The 20,788-nt window shown below is 52.2% G+C and overlaps 1 protein-coding gene across 1 annotated transcript; it reads right to left on the reverse strand.

The window, feature by feature from the left end:
* Window positions 1-807: 807 nt before the first annotated feature.
* On the reverse strand, window positions 808-19,139 carry NPDC1 (neural proliferation, differentiation and control 1). The gene is made up of 9 exons (XM_061580054.1): window positions 18,320-19,139; window positions 11,672-11,794; window positions 10,660-11,148; window positions 10,066-10,602; window positions 8,346-8,412; window positions 7,304-7,394; window positions 6,551-6,630; window positions 4,840-4,933; window positions 808-3,986 (listed from the first exon to the last, which is right to left on the reverse strand). The coding sequence occupies exons 1-9, from the start codon at window positions 18,399-18,401 to the stop codon at window positions 3,909-3,911; spliced, it is 1,641 nt and encodes a 546-aa protein (XP_061436038.1). The 5' UTR covers window positions 18,402-19,139; the 3' UTR covers window positions 808-3,908.
* Between the last annotated feature and the right edge of the window lie 1,649 nt (window positions 19,140-20,788).

Here is a 20,788-nt window from a genome sequence, read left to right on the forward strand (position 1 = left end):
CTGCTGCTGATGATGATGATGAGAGACTGAATGTGGAAGCCGGTCCGTGCCTATAAACAACTCCCCCACCACTAACCTGCTGATGATGATTTTGATAATAGAATGTGAAGCTGATATTGATGCTGCTGATGATATTGATAATGCTGCTGATGCTGATATTGATAATGCTGCTGATATTGATCATACTGCTGATATTGATAATGCTGCAGATGATATTGATAATGCTGCTGGTGATATTGATAATGCTGCTGCTGATGATATTGATAATGCTGCTGACGATATTGATAATGCTGCTGATATTGATAATGCTGCTGATGATATTGATGATGCTGATAAAGACAATGCTGCTGATGATATAGATAATGCTGCTGCCGATGCTGATATTGATAATGCTGCTGTTGACAATGCTGCCGATGCTGATATTGACAATACTGATGACGATATTGATGATGTTGATGACGATATTGATGATGCTGCAGATTATATTGATAATGCTACTGCGATGACATTGATAATGCTGCTGATATTGATAATGCTGCCGATGATGGTGTTGATAATGCTGCTGATGACGATATTGACGATGCTGCTGATATTGATGCTGCTGCTGATGATATTGATGATGCTATAAAGACAATGCTGATGACGATATTGATAATGCTGCCGCTGCTGCTGATGACATTGATGATGCTGATAAAGACACCAGCAGGAGACCCAGGCTTCGAGTCCCAGGGTGTCGTCCCGTGTGTCTCTCTCGGTGGGTGGTCCACAAAGTTGTTGTGTGAACGAGACAGGGACGAGACCGCAGTAATCGATACACTACAATTTATAATTTCAAGCATTGTGCACTCGGCAATGAAACCACAAACCACGACGTTAATACGGCAATCATAATAATCATAACAGCAACAATAATCAAATCGTCGTAATCATAACGTCACCACACGTTTAAGAATAGGACATGAAACAACTCTTTACATGATGGGTTTCGTGAGATGACAATTATACAGTGTGTGTGCGATTGGTATATAACGGTGTGTGTGTGGTAGTGTGTGTTTAGTAGTGTGTGGTAGGGTGTGTGTGTATGCAGTAGTGTGTGTGTATGCAATAGTGTGTGTGTGGTAGTGTGTGTGTTTAGTAGTGGATGTGTGTGGTAGTGTGTGTGGAAGTGTGTGTGGTAGTGTGTGTGTTTAGTAGTGTGTGTGATAGTGTGTGTGTGTATGCAGTAGTGTGTGTGTATGGTAGTGTGTTTAGTAGTGGATTTGTGTGGTAGTGCGTGTGTTTAGTAGTGTGTGGTAGTGTGTGTTTAGTAGTGGGTGTGTGTGGTAGTGTGTGTGTCTTGCAGTGTGTGTGTGAATGCAGTAGTGTGTGTGTGTGGTAGTGTGTGTGTTTAGTAGTTGTGGGGAGCGATAGTGTAGCGGTTAGCGCGCTGCGCTATGAACTTAGCGACCCGGGTTCGATTCCAGCTCACGGCCAACACCAGTGACGATTATCTGAACCGGTCCTGGGCCTCTCCTAGGTCGACTCAGCCTTAAATGAGTACCTGGTGCGGTGTGTAAACATCGCCACTGGGGAGACAAAGGCGGTCGGGCGTGGTGCTGGCCACCCACCCCCTCGTGTACCGTTCCGGCCTTCATAGGTGCTCGCTAACAGCACTTGCCCCTACAGTCTGTTAAGGCTATACGGGGGATCTTTGTGTTTAGTAGTGGATGTGTGTGGTAGTGTGTTTAGTAGTGGATGTGCGCGGTAGCGTGTGTGGTAGTGTGTGTGGTAGTAGTGTGTATGTGCGGTAGTGTGTGTGGTAGTGTGTGTGTGCACTTGGCCTGGCACAAGCATCGTGGTGACGTCACCGCCACTTAGTGGCGAATGGCGGTTGTTGTTGTTGTTGTGTAGTAGTGTGTGTGTGGTAGTGTGTGTATGCAGTAGTTGTGTGTTTGTAGTGTGTGTGTTTAGTAGTGGGTGTGTGGTAGTGTGTGTGTATGCAGTAGTTGTGTGTGTGTAGTAGTGGGTGTGTGGTAGTGTGTGTGTATGCAGTAGTTGTGTGTGTGTGGTAGTGTGTGTGTTTAGTAGTGGGTGTGTGTGTGTGGGCGGTCCTGCACAGATGTGTAGGGAATTCCAACAAGACCTACATCTCTGCTTTATTGACCTGGTCAAGGCCTATGATACCATCAGTAGGACTGGGCTCTGGGTTGTTCTTCGTTTTTTCGGAGTCCCTGACCCTCTGCTCACGATCATTAAGGACCTTCATGATGGTGAGCGGGCCCGGGTAAAACTATGTGGCCGGAAGTCAGAGCCATTCCTTGTACACCTTCGGGTGCGACAGGGATGTCCTCTGGCTCCCACATTATTTAACATCTATTTTGACCGCGTGGTTCATGAAGCCCTCAATAGCTGTACCGGGGGAATTTCCATTTGGTACAGATATAATGGGAGGCTGATCGATGCCCGGGTGCGGTCAAGGGATGGCTCCCTATTGGTCAACCACTATAAGTATGCCGATGATTTGGTAATAGCTGCTCATTCAGAAGAGGAGTTGGAGACGCTGCTGCTGAAACTGGAGCGTGCCACTAAGAGGTAGGGCCTTACCATCAGCCCCACCAAAACTAAGCACCTGCCTGGGTATTTTGTACCATCGGACACTCCACCCCCACAACTCCCAATCGGTGATGGGGCAGTAGTGGAGAGTGGAGAGTTTCCCATACCTGAGCAGTGTGCTTATGACCGGCTCCAGTTTAACAGCAGAGGTCTCACTCCGAATCAGTCGAGCGGCAATATCTTTTCATCGGTTGCGTAACGCTGTGTGGAAGCTACCTGGTCTGTCGCTCCGCACGAAGCTTCAGGTCTTTTCGGCCACGGTCATTCCCTCCCTTTTCTATGCTTGCGAAACGTGGACCCCCCTAATGGAGCATCTTCGCCGGTTGGAAACATTTAGGCTAGCCTGCCTACGATCCATCCTGGGTTTAACCAGGCTGGATTGTGTGAGGAGCTCACAAATCCTTGAAAGATCTGGTCAAAGTCCCATCGGTGAGCTCCTCCGGCGGGCAAGGCTGCGTTGGCTGGGTCATGTAGCCCGCATGCCCAGCCACCGCATGCCTAAACAGCTTTTGTTCTGCTGGATAGAGGGGGCTAAATGGGCGCGGCACGGGCTAGAGAAGAGATGGAGTGATATGGTACAGGAGGACGTGGAGCTGAGTGGACTTGCCGATGACTGATACCAGCGGTGTCAAGATCGGCCTCAGTGGAGGAGGCTCGTGAAGGACGCTACTGGGCAGTTGGAGGCAGTCGCCCTCCAACAACAACGGAGGGCGGAGGAGCGAAGCTCACAACAACGAGCGGAGCGCCGGGTGGCTAAAGCACAGAAAGTTGGTACAGTAGGGGGCACAGGTGGTGCATCAGCCAGTCATCTCGGTCATCTCAGTCAGTCGACCCGTGGCACCTGCTGGGTCTGCCCCGTGACCTCCTGTCGGCGGGCGTTCGACACTTCACGTGGCCTCAAGGTGCACTTGGCCTGGCACAAGCGTCGTGGTGATGTCACCGCCACTTAGTGGCGAATGGCGGTTGTTGTTGTTGTAGGTGTGTGTACATGTGTGTGTGTAGGTGTGTGTACATGTGTACATGTGTGTGTGTGTAGGTGTGTGTACATGTGTGTGTACATGTGTGTGTGTAGGTGTGTGTACATGTGTGTGTGTAGGTGTGTGTACATGTGTGTGTGTGTACATGTGTACATGTGTGTGTGTACATGTGTACATGTGTGTGTAGGTGTGTGTACATGTGTGTGTGTAGATGTGTGTACATGTGTGTGTGTGTGTAGGTGTGTGTACATGTGTGTGTGTGTGTAGGTGTGTGTACATGTGTGTGTGTGTACATGCGTGTGTACATGTGTGTGTGTAGGTGTGTGTAAGTGCTGGGTGTTAGCGGCCGGGTGTGTGCGAGGGTGAGTTTGCTCTCATCTCGTCAAACAGTGGATTGTTCACTTCCATCTCCCCGGTCTGTGACACGCGCACACACGCACACACACACGCACGCACACACATGCACACACACACACACGCACACACATGCACGCACACACACACGCACACACACGCACGCACACACGCACGCACACACACGCGCACACGCACACACGCGCACACGCACGAACCACCATCGCCACCATCACCACCACAGCAACAACATCATGACCACCATCACAACAACATCATCACCATCGCCACAGCAATACATCACCATCACAACCATCACCGCAGAAAAAAAACCATCACCACCATCACCACAGCTATAACATCACCACCACCACACCGCCACCATCACTACGACCATCACCACGGCAACATCATCATCACCACCACCAACCTGTCACCATCACCACGACCATCACCACGACCATCACCACGGCAACATCATCATCACCACCACCCCGCCACCATCACCACGACCATCACCAAGGCAACAACATCATCACCATCACCACAGCAACAACATTATCACCATCACCACAGCAACAACATCACCATCACAACACCATCACCACCACCATCACCACCACCATCACCACCACCATCACCACCACCATCACCGCCACCATCACCATCACCACCATCACCATCACCACCATCACCACCACCATCACCACCACCATCACCACCACCATCACCACCACCATCACCACCATCACCACCATCACCACCACCACCATCACCACCACCATCACCACCACCATCGCCACCATCACCACCACCATCACCACCACCACCATCACCACCGCCCATCACCACCATCACCGCCACCATCACCGCCACCATCACCGCCACCATCACCGCGGCCCCCCCACCCCCTCACCGGCGCGAGGCCGGGGCACTCGTACACGGTGATGTCTCCCTCCTCGTTCTCCGAGTCGGTGAGCGAGTTCGGGGTCTGCGACTCCTCCGTCTCCCTGCGGGGCGGGCGGCGGTGAGTGCACTCGGTCTTGTCTCTCTGTGTGTGTCTGTGTGTGTATGTGTCTCTGTGTGTGTCTCTCTGTGTGTGTCTCTGTGTGTCTGTGTGTGTCTCTGTGTGTGTGTCTCTGTGTGTGTGTGTGGCTGTGTGTGTGTCTGTGTCTGTGTGTGTGTGTATGTCTCTGTGTGTCTCTGTGTGTGTGTGTGTCTCTGTGTGTGTGTGTGTGTGTCTGTGTGTGTCTCTGGCTGTGTGTGTGTGTTTGTCTGTGTGTGTGTCTCTGGCTGTGTGTGTGTGTCTCTGTGTGTGTGTGTCTCTGTGTGTGTGTGTCTCTGCCTGTGTGTGTCTCTGTGTGTGTGTCTCTGTGTGTGTGTCTGTGTGTGTGTGTCGGTGTGTCTCTGAGTGTGTCTCTGTGTGTGTGTGTCGGTGTGTGTGTGTCTGTGTGTGTGTGTCTGTGTCTGTAGGTCTCTGTCTGTGTGTGTATCTCTGTGTGTCTCTGTGTGTGCGTCTCTGTGTGTCTGTGTGTGTCTCTGTCTGTGTGTGTATCTCTGTGTGTCTTTGTGTATCTGTGTGTGTGTCTGTGTGTGTGTGTGTCTCTGGCGGTCGGGCGTGGTGCTGGCCACCCACCCCCTCGCATGCCATGCAGGCCTTTATAGGTGCTCGCTAACAGCACTTGCCCCTACAGTCTGTTAAGGCTACACGGGGGATCTTTATCTCTGTCTCACTCCGAATCAGTCGAGCGGCATCATCTTTTCATCGCCTGCGTAACGCTGTGTGGAAGCTGCCTGGTCTGTCGCTCCACAAGAAGCTTCAGGTCTTCTCGGCCACAGTCATTCCCTCCCTTCTCTACGCTTGCGAAACGTGGACACCCATAATGGAGCATCTTCGCCGGTTGGAAACATTTAGGCTGGCCTGCCTACGATCCATCCTGGGTTTAACCTGCAGGCTGGATTGTGTGAGGAGCTCACAAATCCTTGAAAGATGTGGACAAAGTCCCATTGGTGACCTCCTCCGGCTGGCAAGGCTGCGTTGGCTGGGCCATGTAGCCCGCATGCCCAATCACCGCATGCCCAGCCACTGCATGGCTAAACAGCTTTTGTTCGGCCAGATCGAGGGGGCTAATCGGGCACAGCACAGGCTAGAGAAGAGATGGAGTGATGTGGTACAGGAGGATGTGGAGCTGAGTGAACTTGCCGATGACTGGTACCAGCGGTGTCAAGATCGGCCTCTGTGGAGGAGGCTCGTGAAGGACGCTACTGGGCAGAGGAGCGACGCTCACAACAACGAGCGGAGCGCCGGGAGGCTAAAGCACAGCAAGTTGGCCCAGTAGGGGGCACAGGTGGTGCATCGGCCAGTCATCTCAGTCAACCCAGCGCACCTGGGTCTGCCCCGTGACCTCCTACCAGCAGGTGTTCGACACTTGACGTGGCCTTAACCTGCACATAGCCTGGCACAAGCGCCGTGGTGATGTCACCCCCACTTAGTGGCGAATGGCGGTTGTTGTTGTTGTGTCTGTGTGTGTCTTGTTGTATGTACACACACACACACACGTGGACACACACACACACACACGTGGACACACACACACGTGGACACACACACACACACGTACACCTACCTGTCCATAGCCATAAGCTGCTGTCTCTTCTGCTGGTAGTGATACAGCTGTGCCCTGTGAGCCAGTCTGCTGTCTGCACGCTGTACACACACACAGCAGACAAAGACGGAGAGACACAGTGCACCGTCGAGATCTATAGAGATTTGTGACAGGCAAGCCGCAGGAGAGAGTCTGTGGCCGTGCAACCCAAGTGGTGGAGCACACTGCCAACGCCACGGCAGTCTGCGCCCCTTCAACGGAGGAGGAGGAGGAACGGAAAAACCACACAAACTCTCACAAGCACGCCTAGGGGCACCCCAAGCTGCCGCTGGGGGTGCCCCTCGGCGCGACCACGCAGCAACATTGCTGTGTCTGTGAAACACGTCGACTCAATGATGATTTACTCGGGAAAAACACACGACACACACAGGACACAATCCACACACACGACACATAACACACACACACTACACACAACACACACACACTACACACAACACACACACACAGCACATAACACACTACACACACGACACACACAACACAACCCACACACACGACACACACACGACACACACACAATACACACAACACAACCCGCACACACAACACACACACAGCAAACACACACAACACACACACAAGACACACACACACACGACACACACCACACACGACACAGCACACACGACACACAGCACACACATACACCACACACCACACACCACACACGACACACACACGACACACACAGAGCGGTGGTGACCTGCGTACCGGCAGCGTTGGGGGTCTCTGCGAGCCGGGCGAGTGGGCGCTGCACACCCTGTAGTCTGCCTTCTGCACCATGCCGCCTGCACGGTGCAGCCTGCAAACACAAAGACAAAGGTCCCCCACGTAGCCTTCGCAAGACTGTCGGGGCAAGTGCTGTTCGTGGCGAGCGGCAGCGCCAATGGAGGCCGGCACGGTGGCGCACGAGGGGGTGGGTGGCCAGCACCACGCCCGGCCGCCTTTGTCTCCCCAGTGGCGATGTTTACTACGCACCGCACCAGGTACCCATCTGAGGCTGGGTCGACCTATGGGGAGGCCCCGATTCAGATAATCGTCACTGGTGTTGGTCGTGAGCGGGAATCGAACTTGGGTCGCTGGGTTCGTAGCGCAGTGCACTCACCACTGCACTACCGCTCCGCATGTATACATACGGTGGTGGTGGTGGAAGTGGAAGTGGTGATAGAGGTGGTGGTGGTGGCGGTGGCGGCGGTAGCAGTTTTGGTGGCGGTTGTGGTGGCGGTGGTGGTAGTAAAAGTGGTGATGGAGGTGGTGGTGGTGATGGCGGCGGTGGTGACAGTGGTGGTGGCGGCGGTGGTGCTTACGGCGGTAGCAGTTTTGGTGGTGGTTGTGGTGGCAGTGGTGGTAGTGGAAGTGGGGATGGAGGTGGTGGTGGTGGTGCTGATAGTGGTGGTGGTACTGGTGGGGGTGGCAGTGGTGGTGGCGATGGTGGTGATGGAAGTGGGGATGGTGGCGATGGTGGTGGTGGCGATGATAGTGGTGGTGGTGGAAGTGGGGATGGTGGCGATGGTGGTGGTGGTGATGGAAGTGGGGATGGTGGCGATGGTGGTGGTGGCGATGATAGTGGTGGTGGTGGAAGTGGGGATGGTGGCGATGGTGGTGGTGGTGATGGAAGTGGGGATGGTGGCGATGGTGGTGGTGGCGATGGTGGTGGTGGCGATGGTGGTGGTGGTGATGGTGGTGGTGGCGATGGTGGTGGTGGCGATGGTGGTGGTGGCGATGGTGGCGATGGTGGTGGTGGTGGTCTCACCTGTACCAGCACGCTGCCATGGTTATGAGGGCAGACACCGCCGCCACTGTGCTCACCATCGCCGCCACTGTGCCAGGCACACAAGAGACAAAGGTCACCCAGGTAGCCTTTGACAGACTGTCGGGCCGAGTGCTGTTGGCGAGCATCACCAGCGGTAGCAGCGCTGACCGAGGCCGGTACGGCGCACGAGGAGTGGAGAAGTTTACCGCGCTCCACAGCCGGTACACATTTCAGGCCGAGTCGGACTAGGGGAGGCCCAGGACCGGTTCAAATAATTGTCACTCAACAACAACCACCGCCATTTGCCTCTAAGTGGCGGTGACGTCACCACGGCCCCTGTGCCAGGCTAGGTGCACTGCGAGGCCACGTGAAGTGTCGAAGGTTCGCTGACAGGAGGAGGTCACGGGACAGACCATGACATGGGTTGACCAAGATGACTGGCAGATGTACACCGACTGTACCCCCTACAGTGCCAACTCGCTGTGTTTTAGCCGCCCGGCGCTCCGCTCGTTGTTGTGAGCGTCGCTCCTCCGCCCTCCGTTGTTGTTGGAGGGCGACTGCCTCCAACTGCCCAGTAGCGTCCTTCACGAGCCTCCTCCACAGAGGCCGATCTCGACACCGCTGGTACCAGTTATCGGCAAGTCCACTCAGCTCCACGTCCTCCTGTACCACGTCACTCCATCTCTTCTCTAGCCCGTGTCGCGCCCGTTCAGCTCCCTCTATGCGGCCAAACAGAAGTTACTTGGGCATGCGGTGACTGGGCATGCGGGCTACATGACCCAGCCAACGCAGCCTTGCCTGCCGGAGGAGCTCACCGATGTGACTGTGTCCAGATCTTTCAAGGATTTGTGACCTCCTCACAAAATCCAGGCTGGTTAAACCCAGGATGGATCGTAGGCAGGCCAGCCTAAATATTTCTAACCGGCGAAGATGTTCCATTAGGGGGGTCCACATACAGAAGGAAGGGCATGACCGTGACTGAGAAGACCTGAAGCTTCAACACAGCGTTAGTCAGCTGATGAGAAGATAATGGCGCTCGACTGACTGTGAGACTTCTGCTGTCAAACTGGAGCTGGTCATGTGCACCCTGCCCAGGTAGGGAAACCTCTCCACTCCTTCCACAACTGCCCCATCACGAACGCTCTCTCTCTCTGTGTAGAATAGGGGGAGATCATACAAACTCTACTCACTCTGTAGAACAGGGGGAGATCACACAAACTCCACTCACTCACTCACTCTGTAGAACAGGGGGAGATCACACAAACTCCACTCACTCTGTAGAACAGGGGGAGATCATACAAACTCCACTCACTCTGTAGAACAGGGGGAGATAATACAAACTCTACTCACTCTATAGAACAAGAGGAGATCATACAAACTCCACTCACTCACTCTGTAGAACAGGGGGAGATCATACAAACTCTACTCACTCTGTAGAACAGGGGGAGATCATACAAACTCCACTCACTCACTCTGTAGAACAGGGGGAGATCACACAAACTCCACTCACTCACTCTGTAGAACAGGGGGAGATCATACAAACTCCACTCACTCACTCTGTAGAACAGGGGGAGATCATACAAACTCCACTCACTCACTCTGTAGAACAGGGGGAGATCATACAAACTCCACTCACTCACTCTGTAGAACAGGGGGAGATCATACAAACTCCACTCACTCACTCTGTAGAACAGGGGGAGATCATACAAACTCCACTCACCCAACAGCAGGGGGCTCGGGGCACTCGCCGACTTGGATGCCGCCAGTCTCCCCGCCACCGTGCCGAGAGGCTTCGAGATTTCCGGTTCCAGGTCGTCCGATCTGTCTCCTCCGACCGTCGCCACCGCCGCCGCCACCACCACCACCTCCTCGTCCTCGTGGTCTTTTGTCGTCGTGCTGGCGATGTCCACCCCTACGTCCGATCCTCCTCCTCCACCCGGCTCGCTGTTCTGTCCGGATGTACCGTCACCACCACCAGCACCGCCAGCACCACCATCGCCACCACCACCACCACTGATGGTGGTCATGGTGACAGGTTTCTTCGCATGACCACCGCCATTGCCACCACCGCCACCACCACCGCCGGTGCCTCTGCCCCGCGTCTGCTGCTGCTGCTGCAGCGTCTTCACGTCCACCACCTCCTCCTCCTCCTCGATCTCTCCGCCGATCTCGTGCCGCGTCGAGATCTGCTGAGCGTCGATCCTCCACACGGTGTGGGCCCGCGGAGTGGAGTCGTGGCCCCCCCCACCCCCTCCACCTCCTCCTCCACCTCCTCCACCTCCTCCACCTCCTCCACCTCCTCCACCTCCTCCACCTCCACCGCTCATCGCCGCCTCGCCGTGGGCCCCCTTCCCCCTCCGCCCGGCGCGATGGCGACGGCTCTCCCTCGTGTCCCCGGCTCTCCCGGGATCCTCCTTCGTGTCGTCGCCCTCCCTGCCGCGAGACTTCCCACGCCGCGTCTCCTCCTCCTCCTCCTGCTGCTCCTCCTGCCCCCGCCACACCGTGGCCGAGACCGCCGCGCCAGGCGGTGACGCGCCAGGCGGTGACGCGCCAGGCGATGACGCGCCCCGCAGGTGCTGCCACTGCTGCCCGTGGGCCTTCCCGCCGCGTCTCTGCTCGCCCGCACGGGGCTCTGAGGCTCCGCCACCACCGTCACCGTCGCCACCACCGTGACCGCCACCGTCACCGTCACCGCCGCTGGTGGCGGTGGTGGTGGTGTGCGCGCCGCTCAACACGGAGGCGATGAACTCCTCCTCCTCGTCGGCGTCGTCGCCCGGGAGACCCAGCCGGTGCCTCCGGTCGTCTACGAGGGGACAGACGGCAGCAGCAGCAGCTCAACACTACCGGCACCACCACTACAGGGAGGGGGTGTGGGTCTCTGTGTGGGTCTGTGGCTCTCTGTGTGGGTCTGTGGCTCTTTGTGTGGGTCTCTATGTGGGTCTGTGGGTCTCTGTGTGGGTCTGTGGCTCTCTGTGTGGGTATGTGGGTCTCTGTGTGAGTCTATGGGTCTCTGTGTGGGTCTGTCGGTCTCTGTGTGGGTGTGTCGGTCTCTGTGTGGGTCTGTGGCTTTCTGTGTGGGTATGTGGGTCTCTGTGTGAGTCTATGGGTCTCTGTGTGGGTCTGTCGGTCTCTGTGTGGGTCTGTCGGTCTCTGTGTGGGTCTGTGGCTTTCTGTGTGAGTCTGTGGCTTTCTGTGTGAGTCTGTGGCTCTCTGCGTGAGTCTGTGTCTCTCTCTGTGTGAGTCTGTGTCTCTCTGCGTGGGTCTCTCTGTCTCTACGGGGGAGGAGGGAGGAGGCTCACGACCACGGCTCCCTCTCAGGCCCCTACCCGAGACGCAGTGCCCTTGCGCTCCGAGCGTGTGCAGGGCACGGCAGGGCCCACAGGCGCGGCTCCCAGCGGGGCACGGCTCCCGGCGCAGGAGGGCGCACGTCAGCCTGCCCGGGCACGCGTCTGCAGACAAAGGCACAGGCAAAGGTCCCCCGGGTAGACTCGCCATACTTGGTGGGGGCGAGGGCAAGTGCCGAGTCGCAGCGGCGCCTACGAAGGGCGGCACGGCGCACGAGGTGGGGGGGGGGGGGGGCACCAGCCACGCGTGCCAGGCCGCCTTTGTCTCCCCGCTGGCGATGTTTGCACATCATCAGAAGATGCATTTTTCTCTTCTTGGTTCTTTCGGTAAAGTCACGTAGAAGGGAAATAATAAAATAATAAAAATAAAACATTATAATTCTCACGACGCTGTCTCCCCGACAGACCTGAGGACGGCTGCTCGCGTTGTGGCTGAAACGTCGTGAGAATTATTTTATTATGTTTTATTTTATTATTTTATTGTTTCCCTTCTACGTGCCTTTACCGAAAGAACCAAGAAGATGAATCCCTGCAGTCACGAAAGCTTTAAATTGAAATAAAAAAAATGCATTTTGTTCGGAATCAGAATCATTATGTCTACCGCAGGAGAAATCCGATGAGCTCTCAAGCTCTTTCACTCACAGATGTCCCAGTGAGGGGGCACAGGGCTAAGAACGTTACAGCAACAACACAGTTACACAAACGCGATAGGAGTGTAAAGTACAAGAAAAGTAAAAACAAACCACCCAGACACACACACAAATACAACACTCGGCCATCCGACCAGCGGGTACTCATTTGAGGCCGAGTCGACCTAGGGGAGGCCCAGGACCAGTTCAGGTCATCGGTCACCAGGGTAGGTGGTGGCCCTGAGCAGGAGTCGAACTCGGGTGGCCGGGTTCGACGCACACACGCACACGCAGTACATGTGTGTGCTGCGTGTGTGTGTGTGTACACGTGTGTGCGTGCGTGTACACGTGCGTGCGTGTACACGTGCGTGCGTGTACACGTGCGTGCGTGTACACGTGCGTGTGTGTACACGTGTGTGCGTGCGTGTACACGTGCGTGCGTGTACACGTGTGTGCGTGCGTGTACACGTGCGTGCGTGTACACGTGCGTGTGTGTACACGTGTGTGCGTGCGTGTACACGTGCGTGTGTGTACACGTGTGTGCGTGCGTGTACACGTGCGTGCGTGTACACGTGTGTGCGTGCGTGTACACGTGCGTGCGTGTACACGTGCGTGTGTGTACACGTGTGTGCGTGCGTGTACACGTGCGTGCGTGTACACGTGTGTGCGTGCGTGTACACGTGTGTGCGTGCGTGTACACGTGCGTGTGTGTACACGTGCGTGTACACGTGCGTGCGTGTACACGTGCGTGCGTGTACACGTGCGTGCGTGCGTGTACACGTGTGTGCGTGAGTGCGTGTACACGTGTGTGTACACATGCGTGTGTGTACACGTGTGCATGCGTGTACACGATGTGTGCGTGCGTGTACACGTGTGTGCGTGCGTGTACACGTGTGTGCGTGCGTGTACACGTGTGTGCGTGCGTGTACACGTGTGCGTGCGTGTACACGTGCGTGCGTGTACACGTGTGTGCGTGCGTGTACACCTGTGTGCGTGCGTGTACACGTGTGTGTACACATGCGTGTGTGTACACGTGTGCATGCGTGTACACGATGTGTGCGTGTACACGTGTGTGCGTGCGTGTACACGTGTGTGCGTGCGGTGTCCCACTCTTATCAACCGTGCGTGGCCCATGTCAACTGATAACCTTCCCGTCATTCTGCACCCCAAATATAACCCCGATTATCGCCCCGGCCGTCAGAACGAGGGGGTGGTGGTGGTGGTGCTGGAGGTGGTGGCGGTGGTGGTGGTGGAGGTGGTGCCACCGTTTCACAATGATAGTTATTTGTATACCGTAGAGCTTCATTCATGCGAATTGCACGTAGCACACACGCCGTGCAATCATTCTACTGTATATGTGTAACCACAATCACACACACACACCACCACAATCACACACACACCACCACAATCACACATACACCACCACAATCACACACACACACCACCACAATCACACACACACCACCACAATCACACACACACCACAATCACACGCTCCACAATCACACACACCACAATCACACACACACACCACAATCACACAATCACACACACACCACAATCACACAATCACACACACACCACAATCACACAAACACACACACACCACAATCACACAATCACACACACACCACAATCACACACACACCACCACAATCACACACACACCACCACAATCACACACACACACCACAATCACACACACACCACAATCACACACACACACCACAATCACACACACACACCACAATCACACACACACACACCACAATCACACACACACCACAATCACACACACACACCACAATCACACACACACCACAATCACACACACACACACACCACAATCACACACACACACCACAATCACACACACACACCACAATCACACACACACACCACAATCACACAATCACACACACACACCACAATCACACACACACACCACCACAATCACACACACACACCACAATCACACACACACACCACCACAATCAGACACACACACACCACAATCACACACACCACCACAATCACACACACACACCACAATCACACACACACACCACAATCACACACAACACCACAATCACACACACACACCACCACAATCACACCACCACAATCACACACACACACCACCACAATCACACACACACACCACCACAATCACACACACACCACAATCACACAATCACACACACACCACAATCACACACACACACCACCACAATCACACACAACACCACAATCACACACACACACCACCACAATCACACACAACACCACAATCACACACACACACCACCACAATCACACACACACACACCACCACAATCAAACACACACCACAATCACACACACACACCACAATCACACAATCACACACTACACCACACAATCACACACACACACCACAATCACACACACACACCACCACAATCACACACAACACCACAATCACACACACACACCACCACAATCACACACAACACCACAATCACACACACACACCACCACAATCACACACACACCACAATCACACACACACCACAATCACACAATCACACACACACCACAATCACACACACCACAATCACACACACACCACAATCACACACACACCACCATCACACACAACACCACAATCACACACACACCACAATCACATCCCCAGGTGCATCACGCATCCCCTGGGGGTGTGAGAGATGCCCTCTCTGGGGGGAGGGTGCGAGACATGGTCGTGATGCACCCCCAGGGGGTGTGAGAGATGGGCAAATTGTTTTCCATGAGAAGGTAACTAATCGAAAAACGTTTCACGTGTCCCAGTGTGCAGTCAAAGCACCACTGGGCGAGACGATGTCACCGTGCCCTGTCTCTCTCCTCTCTCTCCTTTGGCTGTCATTCCATCACCAGCCTCGACCGATGACCCACATCGAACCCAGGGACCCCCCCCCCCGGCCCCCACTCACATCACAAAGACAAAGTACCCCCGAGAGCCTCTCACACTGCTGGGGCCAAGTGCTGTTAGCGAGCGCCGGCACTGTGGCACACGAGGGGGTGGGTGGACAGCACCACGCCCGGCCGCCTTTGTCTCCCCCCGGTGGCGATGTTTCGTACACACCGCATCAGGCTGAGTCGACCTAGAGGCGACCCAGCACCGGTTTGGATAAATCGTCACCGCCGTGAGCGGGAATCGAACTCGGCACGCTGCCCGGTTCGCTTATAACGCTGACCACTGCGCCACCGCTCCCTGCACACGTGACCACCGCACACGTGACCTCCGCACACTCACTCAGCCATTCCCTCCGACACGGCCACAATAATTCAACTGGAGCACTCACTCACTCACGCATTCACTCACTCACTCACACACTCACTCACACACTCACTCACGCTTTCACTCACTAACTCACACCGTCAACAACCTATCCCATCGCCGATATCCCCACTCACGCATTCACTCACTCACGCACTCACTCACTCACGCACTCACCCACTCACTCACCCACCCACTCACTCACCCACCCACTCACTCATTCACCCACTCACTCATTCACTCACGCATTCACTCACGCATTCACTCACTCACGCACTCACGCATTCACTCACTCACGCATTCACTCATTCACTCACTCACGCATTCACTCACGCACTCACTCACGCATTCACTCACTCACGCTTTCACTCACTCACACCGTCAACAACCTGTCCCATCGCCGATAGCCCCACTCACGCATTCACTCACTCACGCACTCACTCACTCACGCATTCACTCACTCACGCATTCACTCACTCACGCACTCACGCATTCACTCACGCACGCATTCACTCACTCACTCATTCACCCACTCACTCATTCACCCACTCACTCATTCACCCACTCACGCATTCACTCACGCATTCACCCACTCACTCACGCATTCACATTTACTCATTCACCCACCCACTCATTCAAGAACACACTCACCTACCCACTCGCCCACCCATCCACCCATTCACCCATTCACTCACCCACCCACTCGCCCACCCACCCACTCATCCGTTCACCCACCCACTCGTTCACCAACACACTCAATCACCTCCTCACGATACCCACCCACCCACGCATTCACCTACCAACTCGTTCACCCACCCACTCGTTCAACAACACTCATTCACATAATCGCTCACACACCCACTCACCCATCAATTCACCCACCCACTCACCCACCCACTCACCCATTCAATCACCCACCCACTCATTCACCCACCGACTCGTTCAACAACACACCCACCTATTCACTCATACATTTACCTACTAATTCACCCACCCACTCATTCATCAACCGACTCGTTCAACAACACACTCAGTCACCCACTCACGTACAGATACACTCATCCATGAATTCACTCAACCACCCACCCAACGAGTCACTCACTGCTCAAACTCAATCACTCACCCACCCACTCAGCCACATACCCAAGTCAGAAGACAAAGATCCCCCGTGTAGCCTCTAACAGACTGTAAGGGCAAGTGCTGTTAGCGAGCAGCACCTATGAAGGCTCCCGGCACTGTGAACCGGTCCTGGTGCCTCCCCTAGGTCGACTCAGCCTCAAATGAGTCACCTGTTACGGTGGTGTAGTAAACATCGCCACTGGGGGAGACAAAGGCGGCCGGGCGTGGTGCTGGCCAGACTTTAACATTGAAGTTTATGAGAGACTTTAACATTGGAGTCTATGGGGACACTTTAACATTGGAGTCTATGGGGACACTTTAACATTGGAGTCTATGGGAGACTTTAACATTGAAGTCTATGGGTAGAGACTTTAACATTGGGGTCCATGGGATACTTTAACATTGAAGTCTATGGGAGTCTATGGGAGACTTTAACATGGGAGTCTATGGGAGACACTTTAACATTGGAGTCTATGGGTAGAGACTTTAACATTGGAGTCTATGGGAGACTTTAACATTGTAGTCTATGGGAGACTTTAACATTGGAGTCTATGGGGGACTTTAACATTGGAGTCTATGGGAGACTTTAACATTGGAGTCTATGGGAGACTTTAATATTGGAGTCTATGGGAGACTTTAACATTGGAGTCTCGGGGCAGACTTTAACATTGGAGTCTATGGGAGACTTTAACATTGAAGTATATGAGACACTTTAACATTGGAGTCTATGGGTAGACACTTTAACATTGAAGTCTATGAGACACTTTAACATTGGAGTCTATGGGTAGACACTTTAACATTGAAGTCTATGGGAGACTTTAACATTGGAGTCTATGGGGACACTTTAACATAGCAGTCTATGGGAGACTTTAACATTGGAGTATATGGGAGACACTTTAACATTGAAGTCTATGGGAGACTTTAACATTGGAGTCTATGAGGACACTTTAACATTGGAGTCTATGGGAGACACTTTAACATTGAAGTCTATGGGAGACTTTAACATTGGAGTCTGTGGGTAGAGACTTTAACATTGGAGGCTATGGGTAGAGACTTTAACATTGGAGTCTATGGGAGGAACTTTAACACTGGAGTCTATGGAAGACACTTTAACATTGAAGTCTATGGGAGACTTTAAGTCGATGGGAAGATACTTTAACATTGAAGTCTATGGGAGGCTTTAACATTGGAGTCTATGGGAGACACTTTAACATTGAAATCTATGAGACACTTTAACATTGAAGTCTATGGGTAGAGACTTTAACATTGGAGTCTATGGGTAGAGACTTTAACATTGGAGTCTATGGGAGACACTTTAACATTGGAGTCTCTGGGTAGAGACTTTAACATTGGAGTCTATGGTAGACACTTTAACATTGAAGTCTATGGGTAGATACTTTAACATTGGAGTCTATGGGTAGACACTTTAACATTGAAGTCTAATGGAGGCACTTTAACACTGGAGTCTATGGGTAGAGACTTTAACAAGAACACGGGGTTTAACCCTGTTGGGTTAATCCGTGTGGGCTGACGCGATGTCCCGGAACATTCGCCGCTCACCTGTGAGGGTGTACAGCAAGTAGGACAGGTGAACGAAGCACCAAAGATGAACTCGGAGTTTCCTTGACATCATCATCATCATCACCACCACAAACTCAGGTTAACGTTCAGATGTTGCCATCGCTTCCTTCCTCGTGCCAGAGGCAATGTGTTGTCTCTTTTGATGAATTCGTCACCCGATTTACGAGGCGAATATCACGAAAAGTCACAATTGTGGCACAACCAGCTGACGATTTAATTTGAAACGCCGTTAAATAGAAAATGCGTTCGATGCCTGTTCAGGCAAATTTTTTACCGGACAATGTTAAGACTCGCGTTAATCACGTCAATATCATTCGTGAATACCGCAATGTTGTATCGCGTCACGCCAATATTTTAATCGCGAATTAAATCGCGTCACGTTGCATTGGCGTTAAGAGCTCGACAGAGATTAACACGATTTATAGTTAACGTTTGAAAGAAAAAAATTGGTTGTAAATGTACAGCCGGGGAATGGACGAACGCTACGAAATTATTATCGTTAAACAGTTTTAATCCTCAATTTAAAAAAATGTAAATTGCAATCCGAATTTAAAATGTTACAACCGCCGAACAGGCAGGGCGAATTGCATAAAACAGACCCGGCCAATATCATCAGGTTATTATCGTAACTAGCCCACCCCTCTGTTCTAACGATTCTAACAGTTAGAATTCTAACTATTATCACAGTTAATATATTTTATTTTTTTACAAATCATTAAAATAAAACGCTGAGAATTAAACAAAAATTGGGTCTCGACAGAGCGTCGCGGGCTCGTAGCTCTGCCCTGGCTGTCCTTAGTATCTCTACCGCCACCGGAAGATGTCTACCGGCCGTTTTATTCATCTCTACCGCCACCGGAATACGTCTAAATCCCAGTTCTGTAGCTCTTCTGCCACCGGAAGATATCTTCCGCCTGTTTTATAGCTCTGCCGCCACCGGAAGATATCTACCGTGTGTTTCATAGAGCTCTACCGCCACCGGAAGATGGCTAAATCCAGTTCTATATCTCTTCTGCCACCGGAAGATGTCTACTGCCCGTTTTATATCTCTACTTCCACCGGAAGACATCTACCGCCCGTAGTATAACTCTACCGTTATTGGAAGATGATTTTTAAATCCAGTCCTATAGCTCTGCCTCTACCGGATGATGTCTACCGTCTGTTTTATATCTCTACCGCCACCGGAAGACGTCTACCGTCCGTTTTATATCCCTACCGCCACCAGAAAGCGTATAAATGCAAATTTCGATTTAAAGCTTTCGTGACTGCAGGGATTCATCTTCTTGGTTCTTTCGGTAAATTCACGTAGAATGGAAATAATAAAATAATAAAAATAAAACATAATAAAATAAAACGTCGTGAGAATGGAAATAATAAAATAATAAAAATAAAACATAAAATAAAACGTCGTGAGAATTATTTTATTATGTTTTATTTTTATTATTTTATTATTTCCATTCTACGTGACTTTACCGAAAGAACCAAGAAGACGCAACAGGTCCCTGCGGGGTGGGCTGGTAGGAACGAATAACCAAAGAATATAAACATAATGTATTATTACACTTGTTTAGCCAGGAAAGCCCCACTGAGTCTGAAGGTTTTTGTAGGGTCATGCCAAGTGTTTGCAGTAGTGGGCGATGTTGCTACACGTAATCGGACATCGGACGGACGGACGAAATAATCTATTGTAGGCTGGTCCACTTCGTTCCTACCAGTATAAATGCAGTTTGATATCTCTACCGAAAGATGTCTACCGGTCTGATGTCTAAATCCAGTTCTACATCTCTTCTGCCACCGGAAGACGTCTACCGCCCGTTTTATATCTCCACAGCGCCACAGGAGAAAAGTGTAAATCCAGTCTACACTACTATTCACTACACTATACACTACACTACTACACACTACACTATACACTACACTATACACTACACTACTACACACTACACTATACACTACACTATACACTACACTATACACTACACTATACACTACACTACACACTACACTATACACTTTACACTACACTATACACTACTACACTATACACTACTACACTATACACTACTACACTATACACTACACTATACACTACTCTATACACTACACTACTATACACTACACTACTAAATACTTCACTATACACTACACTATACACTACACTATACACTACACTATACACGACAATATACACTACACTACTATACACTACACACTACTATACACTACTATACAATACATTATACGCTACTATACACTACACTATACGCTACACTACTATACACTACACTATACACTACACTACTATACACTACACACTACTATACAACACATTACACACTACTATACACTACACTACTATACAATACACTATACACTATTATACAGGTGGGAGGGAGAGGGGGGAGGGAGGGAGGAGAGGGGAGGGAGAGAGGGGAGGGGTGGAGGTGG

Source organism: Lethenteron reissneri, chromosome 71 (genome assembly GCF_015708825.2).
Source record: "Lethenteron reissneri isolate LAM-NWPU_2019-01 chromosome 71, ASM1570882v1, whole genome shotgun sequence".
Lineage (NCBI taxonomy): Eukaryota > Metazoa > Chordata > Hyperoartia > Petromyzontiformes > Petromyzontidae > Lethenteron > Lethenteron reissneri.